The 19958-nt window shown below is 49.7% G+C and overlaps 4 protein-coding genes across 4 annotated transcripts; 2 read left to right on the top strand and 2 right to left on the bottom strand.

The window, feature by feature from the left end:
* Positions 1–567: 567 nt before the first annotated feature.
* FSUBG_11322 (uncharacterized protein) lies at positions 568–2583 on the top strand (the record flags this gene model as incomplete). The annotated part of the gene is made up of 2 exons (XM_036675993.1): positions 568–960; positions 1009–2583. The coding sequence occupies 2 exons, from the start codon at positions 568–570 to the stop codon at positions 2581–2583; spliced, it is 1968 nt and encodes a 655-aa protein (XP_036533181.1).
* A 263-nt stretch (positions 2584–2846) lies between these two features.
* FSUBG_11321 (DNA mismatch repair MLH1) lies at positions 2847–5204 on the bottom strand (the record flags this gene model as incomplete). Its single annotated transcript, XM_036675992.1, has 3 exons — positions 2847–4748; positions 4801–4980; positions 5055–5204. The coding sequence occupies 3 exons, from the start codon at positions 5202–5204 to the stop codon at positions 2847–2849; spliced, it is 2232 nt and encodes a 743-aa protein (XP_036533180.1).
* Positions 5205–7555: 2351 nt separating this feature from the next.
* On the top strand, positions 7556–7954 carry FSUBG_11320 (uncharacterized protein; the record flags this gene model as incomplete). The annotated part of the gene is made up of 2 exons (XM_036675991.1): positions 7556–7608; positions 7666–7954. 2 exons carry the CDS (start codon positions 7556–7558, stop codon positions 7952–7954), a joined length of 342 nt encoding a protein of 113 aa, XP_036533179.1.
* A 1535-nt stretch (positions 7955–9489) lies between these two features.
* FSUBG_11319 (transcription activator of gluconeogenesis ERT1) lies at positions 9490–11648 on the bottom strand (the record flags this gene model as incomplete). Its single annotated transcript, XM_036675989.1, has 4 exons — positions 9490–10447; positions 10507–10705; positions 10977–10984; positions 11038–11648. 4 exons carry the CDS (start codon positions 11646–11648, stop codon positions 9490–9492), a joined length of 1776 nt encoding a protein of 591 aa, XP_036533178.1.
* Positions 11649–19958: the final 8310 nt, after the last annotated feature.

Raw genomic sequence — 19958 nt, 5'->3', positions numbered from 1 at the left:
CAAGTACCTAGCCATCAGTGAGTGAGCTTCAGGTCCTTCGAGCTAACTAAATCCAGTATCACAGCTATAACTCCAATTACTGCAAACAAGTTTTAGGCTCCATGTCTCTGGGCAACTAGAAGGTTTTATGATAAATAGCGATGCTTATTAATAACATCATATAGAATGACCGTCATGAGACTGCTTCATATCAAAATCATCATGTCCAGAAACAAAACAAACGGAGCAAATGAGGAGGGATAAGGATGGAAGAATAAGTATTCAAGTTCGAACATACCTACACAATACTCACAAGGCCAGCACGATATATAATAGTACTTACATTATTTGAACCATGACTGCCACTGATCGATATACTTTAATAAATTATTGTTTACATGTGGCCTCTGAGTCTACTAAAACAACCCTTGTCAGGCTTAACTCGGGACATTTTTCATGGTGGGGCACGATCCAATTCGCCAGTCGCAAAATATTCATGTAAATTTTTAGCCGCCTCTCAACTCGCAGTGAAACTTAGACAGTAACTAAGTACCTATCTTTTATTCTCTGACAAGATATAATATTACAATGGGGAAATCTCGAAGAGCCCGTGGCCACGCGGCCCGCAAAGACCCTATCGCGAAGACCGTCAAACCTCCTTCAGACCCTGAACTTGCTGCTCTTCGCGAGTCAAAGATTCTCCCAGTCATCAACGACCTCAAGAGCGCCGATCCCAAGTCTCGCTCTGCTGCTGCTTCGGCCATCTCAAACATTATCCAAGATGAAAAGTGCCGCAAGTTGCTTCTGCGTGAGCAGATTGTCCATACAATCACTACTCAGACTCTCACCGATGCTGCTCTTGAGAGCCGAGCTGCTGGTTGGGGTATTCTGAGGATCCTTGCACAGGAGGAGGAGCCTGACTTCTGTGTTCATCTTTATCGTGTTGATATTCTCACTGCTATCGAGTTTGCTGCTAAATCTGTGAGTGTCTTTACTCTCCCAACGGGTTCCATATACTAACACTCACAGATCACTGAGATGCTTCTCTCCAAGGACCTCGAATTTCAAAAACGGTCAAAGCCCGAACAAGCTACAATTCTCAGCATTGCTTCATCTCTAATTTCTCTCCTTACTGCTCTCGCAGAAGCCCAGGACGATATCCTTGAGGCCATCTCCCGCAACATCACCATCACTCGCTTCCTCTTGCTACTCACTTCAGATGAGCTCGCCAGCAACCCTGACATTGTCTCACTAAGAAGTGATGCTCTGGCTTGTCTCATGATCCTCTGTGAGGATAATGAAGAGTTATCTGACAAGGTCGTCAACTCAAAAGAGTACCGCACTTATGGTACTTTGCTGTCCCTGCGTAAGACTGCCAACAGCGATGGCGTCCTTGCATGTGGTGTCCTCCACAACCTCTTTTCCTCTCTCGACGGTCAGGACATCGCTCTTGGAGCCGACAACTCACTCCTCATCCCCACCCTTTCACAGGCTCTCAAGACATTTGAGCCAGGCCAAATGACCGATGCTGTGGGCTGGGCCAACCCCGTCGAGTATCAGCAACTCGCCCTCGAGATTTTAGCTTCTATTGGAACAACATTAAACACGTCCGCTGAAGCCGAACCCCGGAAGGAAGAGAAGTCAGAGATCAAGGATGATGAAGAGATGGGCGATGCAGACGAAGAAATATCCGACAGTGAGGAGGAAGGAGGCGAGGAAGATGATGACGAGATGGACGACGATGAGCTGGAAGCCGACATGGAGATGGTTACCGGTGCGGACAGAAACGAGGAAGACAGCAACATCGATGATCTTCCCATCCTCAAGACTCTCATTGACAACGCCCTTCCTGAGCTCATCCGCATAGCATCCCTCTCCCCCACCGACGACGCTTCCCTTCGCCTGCAAGGCCACGCCCTCTCTGCTCTCAACAACATTGCCTGGTCCGTCTCCCTCATCGACTTCTCCGACCTTCACAATGCACCTATTCAAAATGCCTGGGACCCCGTCGGCCGCGCTCTCTGGACCCAGGTCATCGCTCCTATTCTCGCAACTGATACTGCTGACATCGGCCTTGCGACTCATATCACCAGTCTTGCCTGGGGTGTTGCCCGCTCTCTGCGGGGCAGACCCAGCACACCGTTCGCTGATGAGCACCGCCGCTTCATTGCTCTCTACCAGGCCACAAAGGGTTCACCTGTTGCTCAGAACTTAGAGGATCTCTTCCAGTCCCTCAGCGTCAAGTGTATCGGTGTCCTCGGTCAGCTGGCTCTCGATCCCGCACCTATTGACCGGAACCGCGATATCGGTACTTTCCTGATTACTCTCCTCGCTGGTCTTCCCGAGACACCTACTGCCGACGCCGTTGAGGCTCTCAACCAGGTCTTTGACATCTATGCCGATGAAGGTTACTCATATGACAAGGAGGTTTTCTGGAACAACAACTTCCTGAAGCACCTTGATGAGACAGTTCCCAAGGTGCGAACTATGATCAAGAGCATTGATAAGCGCGCCAACAGCGAGCTTCGTCTGCGCGCTGACGAGGCCGTGTTGAACTTGAATCGTTTCTTGACATACAAAAGAAAGAACAAGCCCCAGGCATAATTGGTTAAATAAAAGCACTTGATTTTTCTGGGGGTCTATAGAAATTCGATCCATTTCTGATCCATCTCCCATTTCATTGCCCACGATACCTAACATACGTCCCATGTGAATCTTTCATCTATTATTGTACTGAATTTATCTTTGGTGCCTTTAGATTGGTCCCAGCACCGTGCACCAAGGCCCCTGAAACTGTTGATCTCAAAATATTAGCAGTCCTCAATAACATACCACCATATCCCATGTCTAGAACAAACTGGCCTCTCTTAACACCGTTCAAAAACCCGATAAAGGCCTTTCAGATTTGCAACCTCCAGAACTCCATCTTCCATCAGCGACCTGGTAGCTACCAATCTCGCTTTGAATGCTGGAAAGAAGACATGCTCAATAGCGTGTCTGATATGTTGCCGCCTTGCCCGCAACTCTTCAGGGATGTCCTCTTCACGAATACTGTCTGCATCACCAGGCAAAGTTGGCAGTTGTTCTGGAACGTAAAAGGTGGCCAGTTCCCGTACAAAAGAGCCAAAGCAGGCCTTCTCCTCAGTCCAGTCAACACTAGGGCCAAGGCGGAGGAGGAAACGAGGGAGTTTGACGAGAGGTGGTGTGTACCCCTTCAATAGTAGTGGTAATGACACGAGTTCGCCAGCGGGTGATATTTCGAGAGAGAAGTACTCAAGAAGCATCTCGCGGCGCTCAATTAACTGCTCCGCTACCCGGTCTACCAAGTTTTCGACTTCGAAATCATCCTCGGGTGAGGTTATAGAGCTCTTCTCCACTTCGGCTGCCCCTCGAAGCAGCTCGCGAAGGTCCAATGAGGGGTTGAACTTGATGGCACCGAAGTTACCAAAATCTGTAAGGGCAAGTTGGTAGAAATATTCGTAGCAAGTTCGGCCATAATCGATCAGATACAGTTTAACGTCGCCTTGGACTGCTGCCAACCGCCTTTGCTCATCCACGATACCCACGAAAGTATGGTTGGAAAATATCTCGGTTAGGTCGTGGTGTATATCTTCTCTGACTTCGTCTCTCAACTTTTTCACGCTGTTCAGTCGGCATTGCACCAGTTCGCGGTCAACTATCTCGTATTCCTGAGCTTCAGGGGCAGTAGTTGTTTCCACTGTGCGGTCCACAGACCCGGTAGACTCGCTTGGGCCAGCTCGGGCAAACATGGATGTAATCTTCCGCTCAGTTGTATCCGTCCTCACTAGGTCATTCGAGTATCTTCGCTTCTTTGATGCTGGAGTTCTTCGACTTGGCGTGCCGTCACTTTCTGTTTGTGGGGTGGAATCGATCACTTTTGCACCAGGAAGAAGTGTCTGTGTCATGAACGTCCGGCTTGTATCCACCGCAGCAAGTTTAGACTCGATATGCTCACATATAGATTGAATGATTTCATCTTCGTTGAGAAAGTGAACCTCTCTCTTTGTTGGATGAACGTTGACATCCACCCGAGCTGGTTCAATTTCAAGACTAAGGTAGATGAATGGATGTCCGTTCTTAGGCAAGAAATTAGCATACGTTTGCTCGATTGCCTTCTTTATGTGGGTTGATTCGACACATCGATGGTTGATGAACAGCAGAAGTGTTGTCTTTTTGACAGAGTAATTTGCGTTGGTTGTGAAACCTTCAGCTTTGAACCCCCAACGGTCTTCGGCGACTGAGAACTCCAACAGCTCGTTAGCCACGGCACTACCGTGGATTTGACGAATGCGATCAATGACTGTAGCCTGAGCTTGTATTGATAGATTTGTCGAGGCTTCGCCTGCCTTCTTGCAAGCGAATCCGACACCTTTGCAGTGCACAGCGTACCGACCAACCATATCGATGATCTTGTTGAACTCATCAGCCGGCGAACGAAATGCTCTTCTTCGAGTTGGGATATTATAGAAAAGGTCTTCGACTGTGATTTGTGTCCCAGGGCGACCGGCAACACCTTTGGGCTCTGCCGACTGGCCAGGCTTTGCCGGAGCAAGCTTCCCATCAAGGTAGTGGGCTCTCCATGCCAGGTCTGAATCTTTCGTCTTGGTGGTCACGGAGAGATGGGCGATGTGGCTGATACTGGCAAGAGCTTCGCCCCTGAAGCCATATGTCGCAATGGCTGCCAGATCTTCAAAGCTGGTGATTTTAGATGTGGTGTGGCGCTCACAAAGAATTGCCAAGTCTTCTTTCTGTGACAATAGTAAGCTTTGAAGATATACATATGGGTAATCATTCTATTACCTGGATACCACAACCATTGTCCGTTATCTGGAGTAGCTTGAGCCCTCCGTCCTTGGCGAGGACATCCAGAGAGGTCGCACCAGCATCAACCGCATTCTCGATGAGCTCCTTGAGAGCGTGAACGGGAGCCACAATAATTTCACCAGCAGCAATTTTGTTCACCACGTTTGGGTCGAGTGCCTGCAATCATGTTAGCGGGCTAGCCCAGGCTATATGCATAAGGCGCCGAAAAACACAGCCTCAAGTCTGCTTACCCTGATTCTGCGAGGCGCATCACTTTTTGCGGGTAAATTTTCAATAGGCTGCCCGTCGGCGTTTCTTTTCGTCCCGCTTGGGGGAACATTTAGAATGTCATCGGAGCTTGTTGGGTCACCTCCCATCTCAACATCCGCGTCTGTTGCCATTTCTAGCTATGGCAGCCGAGTTGTTGCGCCAGGGCACAAGAACCAGCCTGTGAGGTGGTACCAAGAATTCTTTTAGGGGTAGTTGAATGCGAATAGGTTGGGCGACAAATGTTGTAGGTCATGCGCAAGTTGCTTGATATTTTCTCTTCTCTCATTTCGGGTCTCGGGCGTGTCGTCCCATATCTACGTTTCCCGTAGCGCTTAGGATTGACCACACGAGAGGATAGCCTATCCCAGGCAAGATCTTGCTTTGAATCCGATACGTTGAAAAAGGGAGAAAAGGGAGCGGTTCATGCGAGACAGGGACAGGCCGTCAATGACAGGTTGTTAGCAGGCCTCATCGATAGGCAAAGCGCGGATGAGCTCGGCCACGTGACTACATTACAACTTCAAGGTGCACCTTCCATCCAATAGGTAGATATCTTCTCAGAATGCATTTCATTATCTCGACTTCAAGGCAGGCAGGATGCACTTCGAAAAGGACTTGCCGTGTTCGGCACTCGGCACATTAAAAATTACAAATGATGGGCACGCCAACAAGGATTCAAACTCGCCTTGATTACAGCTCCAACAGATCCAGCGGCATCAAACCAACTTGGGATGAAAGATATATTGGGGGCGCCTCGGCCAGTGACTCAACTTTAGGAATTGAAAAAAGAAAAAGGCAAAGAGAAAAAGAAAAAGAAAAAGATGATAAATGATAAACGAGCGTGAATTTTCGCTATCTCAACGCTGCGGGTAAGGCGGATCGCAAGCGACACAAATGCAGTCAGCAGTGCAGCAAAGTTGCACATATTTAGATACAGCTGAAGCATCGTGGTTGGTTCCTGGTGAGGGCTCCAACTGCAAATTGAGTGAGGAAACTAGAGTAAGGGGTTCATGTGCCTGGACCGTCCGTTCTCTTGCATCATCTCTCGATTGTGCCACCAGCCTTACAGGGTTGGGCAGACAGGTTGTTGTGTGGTAGGTAGCGTTTTGGGTAAGCAAGATTGGGCTCGTGATTCATTGAAATTCTCCTTGTAGTTCAAAGGCGTATTGCGCATATGCGCTCTTGGTAGCACAGCCTCTCTGTCATGACCAAGGTTGTTGATACTGTCAAACAGTCGTCGGTTCTTCTTTTCGTTTTAATGACAAATCTAAACAAGGTCATTTTTGTGATATTTGACGTCAAGTTTGGTTTGTTGAGGATTTTCATGGCCGGCCCCCTGTCGCCTTTGGACGCCTTATCTACCTAGGTTCTTCCATAAATGTTCTTTCACTTTCAACCTCCAATCACCAAGTAGCCGGGCGCTCTCTTGAACGCATGCACTGCAAACGCAGCCACCTCTTGGAAGTGTTGGTGGCTGCTGCTAACGATTTTCTTGACTGACACATGCGTTTCCATTTGTCAATTTAGCAGCATCTCTCGTCCGAATTGGGACATGTTAGGACTTATTTCAGGACTCTTGAGCGTGAAGATCTGAACGGCTGCCTGAACGCGTAGGCATGGATGATGGGTGATAATGATGCGGACCAACGCCCGTGGGAAGGGACAAGAGAGAAGAGGACTCATGGCAAGGTTTGGTCTGTATGTTCTCTCACCTGATGCATAATTGTTTGCCACCTGTGTTTTGCGCCATGTCGCAGTGCAATTCACATAGTTAATGTTTGTGTCTAAGATACAGCGTTGCAGATCCAGGCACGCAATGCATCTGCCTGGGTACCTTAGGTACCTACCTACATTGTGAATCCATTGCTCCTCTATAATAGTCCACGAAATGCAAGAGAAATACATACCTTTCTGTGTTGTGTGGCACATCCAAGCCGCTGCATTGCCTCATTGTAAGCCTAGGATAGGCTCTTTCAGCGGATGGTGGTGTTGCCGAATAAGGTACAATCCAAGACAATGTGCACAGCCTGGGCTGGCACACTCTCTCTTTGCGTACTGTAAAATTGCGCACTACCTACGAAATGCAAGGTACCACTACCACGCATCTCATCGTGTGCAGAAGCCAAGCAGTCAGCCCAATGCTAGAATTTTCCCATTCTCTCAGACTAAACAGCTTGAAATGGGTCATTCATCCATTCAGCATTACCTCCTTGTGCCAGTGGAGGCTACCTTAGTACCTACCTAGATAATAAGAGGCAGATGGTCCGCCCATGGTTTGCTATATCAAGAGCCAAACCCCCATAAAAGAGATGGGTTATTCCATCCTTCACTGCCGAGAATTATTTTGCAAGATCTATCCTTTTACTACTCCAGAGTAACCTCTGTAACATCTCTGTCAATATCTTCCATACTTCCCATCCTCCACATCCTCAATTCAATCTCTGTACCCCAGATCCTTCGGCACACGTCTCAACCATTCAAGATGGCAGCCGACTCACTCCCAAGCTCAAACTCAAAGACACTGTCATCCAACAGGTTTGTTTCGAAACGATCCTTCATATTGACCCCCTACTAATATGTCATCCTTTCTAGCTGTCTCTGCTCAGGCTCTAGCCATGGAGGATCATCACGCTCCAGCTCTTCCGCATCAAACCGTTGCTCCCACTGTAGCTTCCGGGCCGGATCCCCACCTCTGGGACGCCCCTCATCCGGAGACCGCGACAAGAACGTCCTCGACCACTTCCACCTCTCAGGCTCAGCTACGGGTGTCGCCAATGGAAATGACCCTCTGTCGGCCGAAATTGGTGCTGAATGGGAAAATGGCCAGAAACTCGGCCATCAAATGCCCCATCACATGCCCAACTCGTCGAAATTGAACTGAGCAATAACGTTACATACAGTCAAAAAGAATAAAAAGGGCATGTTGGGGTCGAGAAGCAGCGAGTCGGATACAAGATCAATAGTCGCGAGACAAAGTGTATATATAACAATATTGTATTTCCTTTTATTTATTTCCAGGGTTTCTTCGAATATCGATCTTCTCCTCTTTCAAGTGTTATTTATTATTGCAAGATGGTATGCACGTCGAGTTGATAAACCTGGTCAAATCGGGAATATAAAAGAATTCAAAAGCGTGTTCAAGTCCTTAATTGTATCCGTACAAGCGACACGCGATAAAACACTCCACTATAGCATAACCTCTCTAGCCTCTACATCTACCTACTAGATATAAGCAAGATCCTCTCTCTCTCTCTCTCCCCGTGACATCACGGTTAAGCACCGCCACAGTTCATTCTTGATACTACTATACGGGGCGACGGGCCCTCCTCCGTCTCCCCAACTGCCGTAACGTTCCATGCGCGGACGGATAACGGGGGGGGGAGATGCGGCAGGCAGATGCGGATGCAAGATGCAGATGAACTAACGGACACTCGGAGAATATTTAATTTTAAAAATTTAGGCAAGGTAAGGTAGGTACATGTACTTGTTATGTTAGTACACATGATTTACAGTCCCGGACCATCCATCCCATCCTTAACATTGGATACATCGAGGCATCTCCTTGAACGCACACGCCCCCGGGAACCCCCTGCGAATCGCACATCAACAGAGCCAGATTCGGGTATTGACTCGCACATCACATCCTTTCCATTGGATCCATGGTTCTCTGTATATCCGAATTGTAATGCACATATCCGTTGCACTCACCTCCCATTGGCCTTTAAAGACCCTTCTCTGACCTGCCTTGTCCTTGTCATTGTCACATCACATCACATCAGCGCCGCACTGTAACACATTCTGGCACGCTTCTGTCTGTGTTACCAAATACGTGCTATTACTCATTATATCGCGCCCGGTATTCACATCCTCTTCTTTTCCTCTTGCATAATCTGATCTGACTCACTCACTCTCCTTTGCTCTGCCCAGCCTTGTTCCTCAAGCTCAAGCCCAGGCAAGACATGCCGCGGGCCTTATTCTATGTCCAGTCCCGCCACAACCCATCACTGACCTCGTTTGCCCGTTCTTTCACTTACCACAACGCATTCAAACTCAACTAACCCCCCGATCCTCTGCTCATACAAAGCTGTCTAACAACAAAGATCAGCCTAGCTGAACCCAACTGTATATATGGATATATTTGACATTGCAAAACTGTTGTCGCTCTCCCCAACGCCGCCGGCTGTAAATGCACAGATGCTTCAGCGGTACCACCAGGCCGTACTCATCCTCCTTTCTCGCTCTCACACGCGTAACGATACACAAGACACAATCATAACAAGAGGATTATAGTACATGTGGCGCCTTGGTAGACACAAATTCCCACCGCACTAAAATCAAAACGACAAAAATCAAACAAGCCATATATCTGGACGCTCCTCATGATCCAACTTCCATCTATGCAAATATCAATAACGCTCATCGCCGCCGCTCAGGGTCATCGGGCTTGTCGATCAGACCGCCAATATCAACTCGGTTGGACCTTTCCTCCTGTGTCCGTGGCCGAGGCTGCTCTGGCCCTGGCTGGGCTCGAATTGGTGGTAGCTGAAAAGCTGCTTGAGGTCGATACACGCTCGCAAGGGGCAGTTCGCTTCGGGGAACATTATATGATGGGGGTCCTCCATACTCTGTATGGCTTGGTGACGCAGCGTACGAGGTTGAACCCGCCCCAGCAGCAATTCCAGGATTTATGGCGGCAGGAAACTGCGTTGGCGGAACAGCAGCCGGTCGAGATACCAGTGGGACTTCGCTGAATCGACCTCTGGGCATATCAAAGGGCGGCCCTGGCGGCACCGGTGTCCTGTAAAGAGACTGTGGAGTTGGCGGCTGAGAACCATACGCATGCGAAGCCTCTCTGGCGGCCGGCGAAGAAGGTAAAAGGTACGCATGCCGGTGTGGTAAGCTTAGGACCATGACAACGACGTAGATCGAGCCCTCCTTCTCAAGCCCGAGTCGAACGGGATACTGTCTCGGTTGTCCATCAGCTGCTCTGAAAGTTAGGTATTCGTTTCGGTCGAGTTGGAAGCGTCCGATATCCTCTGCACCAAAGCCAAGCCCCTGGATGATGTGGTCGAGTCGAGAAAGGATTGGCGGTAAATAGTTCGGCTCCTTTCGTGTTTGCTCCTCGATCAGTTGACTTCTAATCGACGCAACTTTCTCCCTCTCCGCAGGAACAACGACATCCCCCAAGTTCTGTCCCTGGAGTTCCATATGGCCTACGGCTTCCATAAAAGTTGGCGATGCCTTCGCAAAATCCATCTTCATGTTCAAGAAAGCAACAGGGTCTACTCCTCGAGGCCCAGCCGATAGAGAGGGTGCGAACGTGGGAGCGTCCATGTTAGGCCCTCGCTCATGATATCTCGTGTTCGTATGTTCCCTATTATCAAATCGTTAGCACTTCGACAAAATGCCCGGACGTCACGTCATCCGCCTTACCCAGGTCCTATTGGAACGCCCGACGGGTATATGCTCAATGGTCGCCTCGCAGTAGTATCTTGCGGATGAGGAAATCTGGATGGATCATAGCGAGTTTCACGATCGTCTCTTAGTCGCGGTCGTCCTCGTTTCTTGTGCTGAACATCGACACATGATTCTTCCTTCCCATTCGTGATACATCTCGAACATGGACGTTGTGCTATGAATGTATTAGCACTCTTTGTCCTTGCGAATTTATATCAGAAGCGCATATCGATATGCGCATTCCGCCTGGCCATATCCAAGGCATCGACGAGAGACACAACATGGACTCAATCAGGTCGTCTTCTGTTGTATTACAGGAAGTCCAGTGTGTGGAGACCCGATCATGGGCTGGCCAGATTGGCATCGTCTCCTAATCTTGGAGGATTCTGGAACAAGGAAAGGGATTTCACAGCATAACGTAAAGGAATAGGTTCTCGGAAACATACCATCACAGCTAATCACGGATTAGTACAACTAGTTCATATGGACACATAGGGGACCACTTACCGAAGATGCGCTCGTTTACAAGGGACACATGCGGATGCCACATGGCCTTTCGTTTTCCTCTGCGATTTCGGGGAAGTCATAGGCTGATTCTCGACCACTGGCGGGCGGACAGATGACGTGTAAGACGAAGGTGCTCCAGGTATTCCAGGAGGAATATAACCAGATGACTGGGACATAGATGGCCCCCCTGGTTGGATGTACGAAACCGGTCGAGGTACGGTCTCTTCTGTCCTTCGATATGAAAATGGTGGTGCGTCTGGGGGCCCTGGTTGGAATAATCTGGGAAGCGTGGTCTGCATGTTGGCAGGTCCTCGGTGGTCAGTCGGTAATTGTTGATTTGAGTTGCCCCAGTAAGTATCGGGCTGGCGAGAAGCTGAATATCCCACTGGTGCTTGCCCTCGATCCCCAGCGTCTTGGGGCTGCTTCGAGGGGAGGGGCGGAGATCCTGACATGGGTGGAGAGGGATATGCTCGATATCGAGCAAAAGAGTCTTGCTCTGCGCTCTCGGATACCCAGGCCAGGTCTAAGGCAATTTGCGCCAGGTCTGAGATGCCGCGGCGTTGGCCGAGCGGGTCGGAAGCTGAATCGGAGACGGATCCCTTGATGACCATGAGGGCAAAGTTGCTACAGGATTAGTGGCTGGACAGACAGTGACTCCAACCCTGAGCTAGAAACAACAAAGATGCACTCTGGGTTTGTCGTCTTGATCTGTCTTTGCGATGCAATCGGATTTGATCTGGGCTAACTTCCAGTTGTCGTCAATGGCCACGGTCAAGATCTAGCTGACCTGGACAAAGAGGTATCTCTTGTTAAGCTCCAGGTGCAAATTCAGCAGCTTCTTACCAGGCCGACAACCCCTTCTTTCGAGTTGGGAGCTGTAAGGTCGTTGCAGCTGATCTTGATGGAGATGTGCCCCGCTTCTAGGATCTGCGGAGCTGAGGTGGCAGAGGAGCAGAAGTTACCAAGGGCATTCGGGGATGCTAGGCTGACGGTTGTGAAGGAACACTTCAACGGTAGCGAGCCAGGGATCAAAGAAGCGACAAGCGAGTGCCAAAGCGAGGAGGCGTGAGACGAGATGCTGCACCGTGATACTACAAAGATGCGGTCTTGGAGAGGTCTTGGGTGATACAGCGTCAAGCCGTGCAGTTGGGAGGTCGAGACGGAAGCGGCCAACCGCAGATACTCAGGGCCGGAACCTAAGAGGCGGAACCGGGTGAGGTAGGGCGGGTAAGTAAGTATATTCGGGCCCCTTGCTGGCCGGGAGGCCGTGAACACAGGTAATCGGGCTGTGGACGGAGACTGTTCGGTGGCCTACGCTTGGTTTTTGTGAGACTATGTATGCAATAAAACCTTCTCTCTGAGTGGCAGCGCGACTGAGATGCAGCTTGGATGGATCAGGGTTGGTGACAGGGCAGTAGGACACCGGTTCAGATTTTAGAGTGGCTGCTAAGTCAATCAAGGGTTCCGATAGATTTCCATAACGAGAATTCTCCGCCTCCCTTGGTCTTTGCAATATGCGCCAGAAGATCACCAGAGTGAGAGATTTGGCGCGGAAGCAATAGGACAGGATACGTGATGGTGATTAGGGCGTTATATCAGCTGGAAGTAGTAGTATAGGCGGCGCAATAGTGTGAACAAGCAGAAGCAATATTAGCTACAACCTTCCAGCCTTTGCTTCTCGTTGAGCACCTAGTGGGAGGTTCTTGTTAATCGGTGGAGGGTGCTCTTCAGTTATGATAGCGGGGGTGTAAGGCAAGATCAAGATGAACAAGGGCGGTCGAGGAAGACGCTGAATGGAGTGAGAGAACCGCCGTAGTCAAGTCGGGCTCGTGCCGACTGGCTGTGTTAGATATCGGCCGTCCCGAAAGAACGGAATTGAGAGAGAAGGGCAACAAAGACAGCAACGAGCATGTCTATCGAAGCAGTGACAAGTTCTGTATCTGTATCTGTACCTGAGCAAGGAGAAAGCAGGGACAAGGATGAAGTCGAGAATGTTGAGTCCAAACAGACGCCTACGCCTGAGACCAAAACTAAGACTCAGACGAAAGACAGAGACGTAAATGTAAATGCAGGTGTTAACAAACTTGACCTGGTACGATACTGAAGTCTTGTCTTCTTGAGTGAAGGCCCGCGCAATGGGAAGCACAGTCGAGTCCAGCCCAGCCCAAGCAAGCTAGACCAGGGCCCTGAGTGTATACTTCAGGGCTTGTGGAGATAGTCTTGGTGGCCCGTTATGAAGGTTGTCGAAGTGTTCAACGCCCGGCCGAGGGGGAGGGGTGCGACAAGGAAAACCCTGGGAAGCCAGCAAACCTGACCCAACCAGCACCTTAGTGTCAACTTGCTTGGTAACCCTACAAAGGTGTAAGTCAAGAAGGACACATGATTTACATATCCGAGTTCGTGGCCAAGGATCATGGTAGTCAGCCAAACTTCAAAGTTCAAATAGGGTATGGGCATTGTTTAAATGTTGGTTCTTGAGTAGGATGCGAATGATTACAGAACTTGAGAGCATTTTTTGTCGAAACTCATGATCTACTTTGTCCAGGAAAGCCGGAAACACTAGAGCTCACAACCAAGATAAGCCACTGTGAAGTCATTTGTGGAAGCTCAAAGAATGATAGACTCTCAGGAACCATTTGGACAGGGCGACTGGCCAGCCGCAGAAAGTCAAGTGAGGACAGAAAGGCATTGGCCAATTGATGGCCCATGGGCCACAGCAAGTGGGCTGAGTTGTAGTTAATGGATCGTGCCCTTCACATCGCTCGTGGCTGGGAGCTTCAGACCCCAAGAGAATCCAAGTGTCAACCTCGTTACCAGGAGATCTGATCTGTTCGCCGCTTGAATAGACATTCAACGTCAACGCTGGGCATCGTGTACCAGTTGCGCAAATACAATGTAGTATCAGCTGGTCCGTTGCTGGAAGCCGATTCATTAGGTGCATTGCACGCGGATGTGCACAGGAAGGTCAAGGTGGAGCTCGTATGCGACTGGATCACAAACTTGTCCTCTGTCCATAATAAACATGATTGATAGGGACGAACTCAGGTACCGAAAGCTCCTAGACTCGCAAGCTTCACGGGTTGGCCGCAATATGGGGGTGTTAATTACACTATCCCTTCAGGGTGTGTATGCTAGCGGTGGCTTTGGGTCATGTTTTTGGCGTTCATGACTGGTACGGATACCCTTGGTGGACTTAGAATCCCCAATGTAGGTACTCTGTAGTGTTTAAACTGAAGGCAAAGCCACGTTTGTAAAAATCGGCAGCGATTGTTCGGCCGGTACTCCGGTTTAACGAGGCCATTCATGATGCCTGCGACTGCAATAGGAACTAACTGAGGTACGGATACAGAGAGGCCTGCTGTCCTGATACTGGGGTACCGACAAACTCAGGGGCGCAGGGCCGAGGTTGCAGGTAGGGTTTCCTGAAAACGGGGGCCAAGTCATAGATGGTGATGCAAGAAACAGCGGCCAAGCAAGATGAGATGCGGGTTGGGCCTGTACAAAATGAGGTCGGGAGTTTTCCGCTCCATGCCTCGCTTATTAGTATCTTGTGAGGCTTGTCTTGAACATAGTTGACGCTTTATTAACCCACTAGGTACTGTATCACCGCGATAGGAGAAGGGCAGAGCGCCATTTGGGGTTTGGGGTGATGGCGATCCAAGCGATATTGGCTCAGACAAGTTTAGCTTTATTGTTCCGGCCGGCAACGTTCAACGTCCATCAGCCCTCAAACGAGCCCCAGTGGCCTGGGATATCGGACCCTGGGGCATGGGACACCTAGCCCCTAGGCTAGTATCGCGAATCTAGCCAGACATAGCGACAGCGACGGGCGGCGCGGAAGACGAGGAAAAGGTGGCTGGGTTCTCACAGGAACATGGCATGGCAGCCATGGCCAAGGAGTCAGGAGCCAGGAGCTAGGCGCTAGCTAGGTGCTTTGGTTGTACTGTGGTGGGTGGTCTTAATCCCTGAAATAGAGAAGTTTTGGTGTAGATGTCTCTTCGTCAGTACATACGTCACATGGCAGATAAATTGTAGGTAACTTGTAAGTTTTGTGATATCGCCGTGAGTTGTAGAGGTCTCACTCATACCTTGTTCGCCTCTTTCCCTTGGTGAGGCCTGTAGACAGAAATCAAGCGACAGCCCCAGGGCCCATTTGAGGAAAGCGCCTTCTGGTTGACACGGGGCCTTGTCATTGTTCTCTACAACAGGTAATCGCATCCATGGCAGCCGCCCTGACTTTGCTAACAGCTAACCCAGTCACTTTTCAAGGTCGTGCTTACCTTACCTCCAACTTGAGTTGGAAGGAACCTTCCTACTAAGCCAGTTCAACTTCAACCATAGCCAGTGCCGATTAACTTTTCCTAACCTTTGTTTAATATCGCGATCTCTTCATGTGTAGCTACAAACATTGTTCTTACATTATTATGCCTCCTAATAAATAGTGCATCGAAATACTGACGTTACAGCATGCCGAGAAGTACAGGCGCAATGCCGTGAGATCTGGTGTCAGGGTGCAAGGTTTAGCCCCAGTCAGTTGTACCACGTATTATCCCTGTCCTTTGGTTCTTCAACACTACGTTTTCGACTCGAGACTCGCTCGCCGGATCACAACATGTTGAGCAACACAAGACGATACGCCGCATCGGCTCCCACTATCTTGTGGGGGCATCCTTTTCTTCCTGCAACGGAGCACATGATCCAGGGGGTCGTTGATGACGCATTGCAGGTTCCAAGACTCTGAGCCAGTGCTATTAGGAACATCCCGAGTCGATAAGGTGGCTGGGGTGGCAGCTCGGCCCGTGACGAGGGACCCTCAGATCTCACTATAAGGTGCTATGCATATGTTCTACTCACAGGTACGGAGTAGACGCTTCGATGATAGGTACAGACATAAGCCTTCACAAATGATCCAGATGCGTGTGAGGCGCGTGATGTAAGCATCAGCAGCCTCATGATCCAGATGCACTTGCCTATCAACAAAGTCAAAGCCGGCTTTTTATAACGGTCAAACATGCTCACTCTGGCCTCACATCATCTCCAGAGTACAAGCAGCTCTTCAGGCTCCCTCTACTATTAGATTTCGTCCCCCCACTATGCGGCTGTCACTGCACGGCGCATAGTGTCAGGTTAGAAAGCTCTGGGCGGGCCTTCATTTCAATTAGCTACAACACGAAGATAACCATCCGAACCTGGCTGCCTCGGTCGTCTGGTCTTCCCGGTACCATGTCTTCCTTTCCAGCTGTTGCATGGAGTCGCTTCGAAACTGACTCGAGTTGTATGGTTTGGTGTCTAATCAAGTTTTCATGACGTTGCCTGGTTCGTCGACTGCTGCAGCCTTTAAGAAACGGCTTACTACTGGCTAGTGCGATCCCACCGACCACTCCGAGTTCTATCGGGTAGGTATTGCGCAGGAATACATCTAGGCCCTGCACTGCGCACCCAAGAAAAGGAGCAATCCGTACCATCTAGTGAATGCAACAGTACTATTGTGGACACTTGCGCAGACAAATTTTCCGGCTTGGTGAGCGCTAGATCTTTAATCGCTGAGCTTGATTTGTGGTGATGGCGGCCCAGACAGATATACACCCTTGTCGCTCAAGCGGGCCAAGCATGGCATGCGCATGGCATGGCATGGCATACCGGATGAGCCATGTTGCTTATGGGCACCAGTGCATATTATCACCTCTTGTCGACGTCTGCGGCCATGATTAAATCTCCGGATCCAGGGGTGTTTTACGCCGCCGCCGCCGCCGTCACTAATTTTCGACATCGTCGTCGTGCCTCTACATCGGCACTCCTCCTCCGAGCGGCCGCTCCTCATTATCACCCCAGAAAGTCACATTACGACCATGCAAGCTCGATGAAGACGGAGAATCGTTTGCACAGTCAAAGGTTCTATTATGTATTGAGGAGAGTGTATTGTCTGCAGTACCTTCGCTCACAATTTTAGCTCAAGCTGTGGCACGACCGACTGCTTCTGGAAGCTCGATTAATACGTCGAATTGGCGTACTGACCTCCCACGCCATATAATAGAAGAGGATCGTGTAGTTATTGCCAAAACTCGGGGCGTAGTTCTTCTAGTCGCCTCGAGGTATATTCTCCTGCTGGATGGCCATACTGAATCTGACACCAACTGACTATGTTCGGGAAGATTCAAGCTTAGGGAAATTTATATTTGGTGACAGGTCACTTGGCCTTGACTGCAGTAAGCGAGTCTGTGTTGAGCCTAGTCGCGACCGTTGTGTCAGACCAACTGGCCGAGTGGCTAAAAATGCCCCGAGCCAAAAGTCTGGCCCCTATCGGTTACCCCTAGTTTCTTGGTCATGACAACCATGGCCTAGGCAAAAATGCCACGGCTAACAAAATTGGATGGAAGACTAATTAGCAATACATCGAAGCTGGCTAATGGTCGTTACTTAGCTGGGAGTCCAAAACTAGTTGTCGTTATATCCGCTTGCACGCGAGCAGTACGAGATGAATTAAAACAAAGCTGAAACTGCATCGATCTTCAGCAATATGGGAGAGGGAGGACAATCACTAACGCTCTGGCAGTTGTTCAGCTCAGACCCCGAAACTCGTGTGATCTATCATATCAAGGCCTAGAATCGCTCCCGAAACAGGGATAGATACCTGGATCAAACCCCTCTTGTCTTCTTCTCGACTAACTACGGAGTACATGCAGCAGGGAGCTCGTCCAGAACTCAGGCATCACCTAGGATCCACTACTTTGATCATATCTGGCTCGGCTCCTGTGGCAAACACATCTGATGCCACATTTACTCTGGAGGTATATGAGAAAGAAAAAGCACAGTTTGTGGTGATCGTCTGGCCATTCATGCAGCTTACCGGGGAAGTACCATGTGGTCCAGAACATGTTGGTAATGGCTTGTTAATTGTTAGACAGCAGCAGTTGTGCCGTTATGGTAAAACCACGAGGGGATACATTGCTTCAGGCACCCCTGGCAAAAACTTTTAATAAGCCACGAACCAAACGCTGGGATATAGCCTCATGGTGCGTCTGTATGCATTCAGAAGTCCTTTCTTACAATATCCAGAACTGTTAGGCAATCTGGGCAATGACGAAGTCGGTTGGTGGACAAGGTTCAAGCCACGATCGTCATATCAAGCCGTCAAATACCTCCTCCGGAGACCAGCGCCATTGATTTCCCCCTGGAACATCCATTGGCGTGTCTAGGGATGATGGTAGGCGCTATGTCTATATTTGGGAGCTTTCAAGCTCCGGTCTAGGTTGTTTCTCGTCTTTATTCCTTATTTCTCCAGTCGCGCCGACAGAAAGAATAACGGCCAACACTACTAGCAACCCCCTGTTCAGCTGTTAGGCTGTTAACCCCACGTCGAACGCGACAAGCATGGTGGTGTGGTATGTCGGCCAAGCCTTGAAAGAGTACCTAGCCAAGTAGTTAGGGGCCTCCCAGTACATGTGCTGGAGTCTAGCCCTCACTATTGAGACATGGGGGGCTGCTGGGCCATGTCTAGCAGGCTTGATGGGACGAGTCACGTCCTCACCGTAGGTCTGAACTGCAAAGAGGCTGAAGCAGTAAAGTCAACACTGATGGTCTTCTTTGAGTGTCTCACCCACCAACAACAGCCTTTGCAATGGGTAACAGTTGGCCGATGGGAGGCAGAGCCCATCCCCGATGGATTTTCCGACTCAGACTCGTCCCCCTTCTGAGTCACCGTATCTCACTGTTGGCTTGATTCACTCACTCAGCGAAACTCATTGCCCAATTGCCAAGGCGGGCAGACTCAATACTTCGGCTCTGTTCCTGAAAGAAATCTCCGGAAAGGTTATTCGTATAAAAAAGAATGTGGCACTACCGGCAGGATGGTTCGTTGTGGATATCGGCGGCGACGACGGACGCTGTTAATAAGCTAGCGAAGCTTTGGTCAAACTATCGGGCAATTGTGCTGGCTGTGGCGTTGGCATGCAGCAGTACCGTTTCTTCTGACTCGGTTTGGCTTCTGGTTTAAGAGCGTTGATTGGATATGAAAGGTTATAGCACATTGGAAAGGGAGACCATTGCCTCGAATCCACGTTCTCGGTACAGAACAAGGCGGTTCATCCCTTCGAGTTGCGACGCCCCCTACCGACGCAAAGGTTATCACATCTGACTAGCGATGCTTCCCGTGTGAATCTCAGACAGGAAAAGCAAGTCACTGTGTGATCATTGGGACGGAGGCGGAAGAAGGGGCGCAATGCGATGCGAGGCAAGGCAAGGCAAGGCAAGGCAATGCAATGCAATGCAGGCTCTGCTTCTATCCTTCAACTTTGGGAGTTTCATGACGCGGATGTTGTCGGACATGGTAGGCGTGTGTGGCACACCTATGTAAGACACCTGCTAAAGAAATGCTCCTATCGTGGCAAAATAAAAGGTCTGGAGCGTCCAAAGAAATACGGTTCAGCTACCATTGAGCATGGGCACTTAACCTGCCAAGCCATGTCTTTGGTGCTGCACGGTAAGTCGGAAATCCACCATCAAAGAACCAGCAAAGCTGCGAGGGATGAGGGCATTTCGACCAAGCAGGACAGCTCCACTGCAAAAGGACGGCGAGATGGGCACCCCGTCATTGGATAATAGATAGCCTGAGTTATTATGTATGTACGTTCCTTCGCAGGGATTGTGTTCATTTTTCTACGTGTGCAGCCCGCAATGCTACCCTACACTGCATTTACTAGAGACAAATTCTCCTCGAGTCTCAGTACAACAACCTGCACATCAAAAGAGGCGCCGGATGCGAGATGTGTGTGTAAATATGCTGGGTACACAGCATGAGATCTGACGATCTCCTCAGAGCGACACACTTCAAAGGACAAATAAGAACTCCGGAAAAGGCATGAGGCGCTCAGGCATATATCAATCTGCGATTAAACGAACACAACCCCAACTGGTGTTCAACA

This window comes from Fusarium subglutinans, assembly GCF_013396075.1.
Source record: "Fusarium subglutinans strain NRRL 66333 chromosome Unknown NRRL66333_c0000213, whole genome shotgun sequence".
Classification (NCBI taxonomy): domain Eukaryota; kingdom Fungi; phylum Ascomycota; class Sordariomycetes; order Hypocreales; family Nectriaceae; genus Fusarium; species Fusarium subglutinans.
This window is presented reverse-complemented; position numbering and strand designations above follow the sequence as displayed.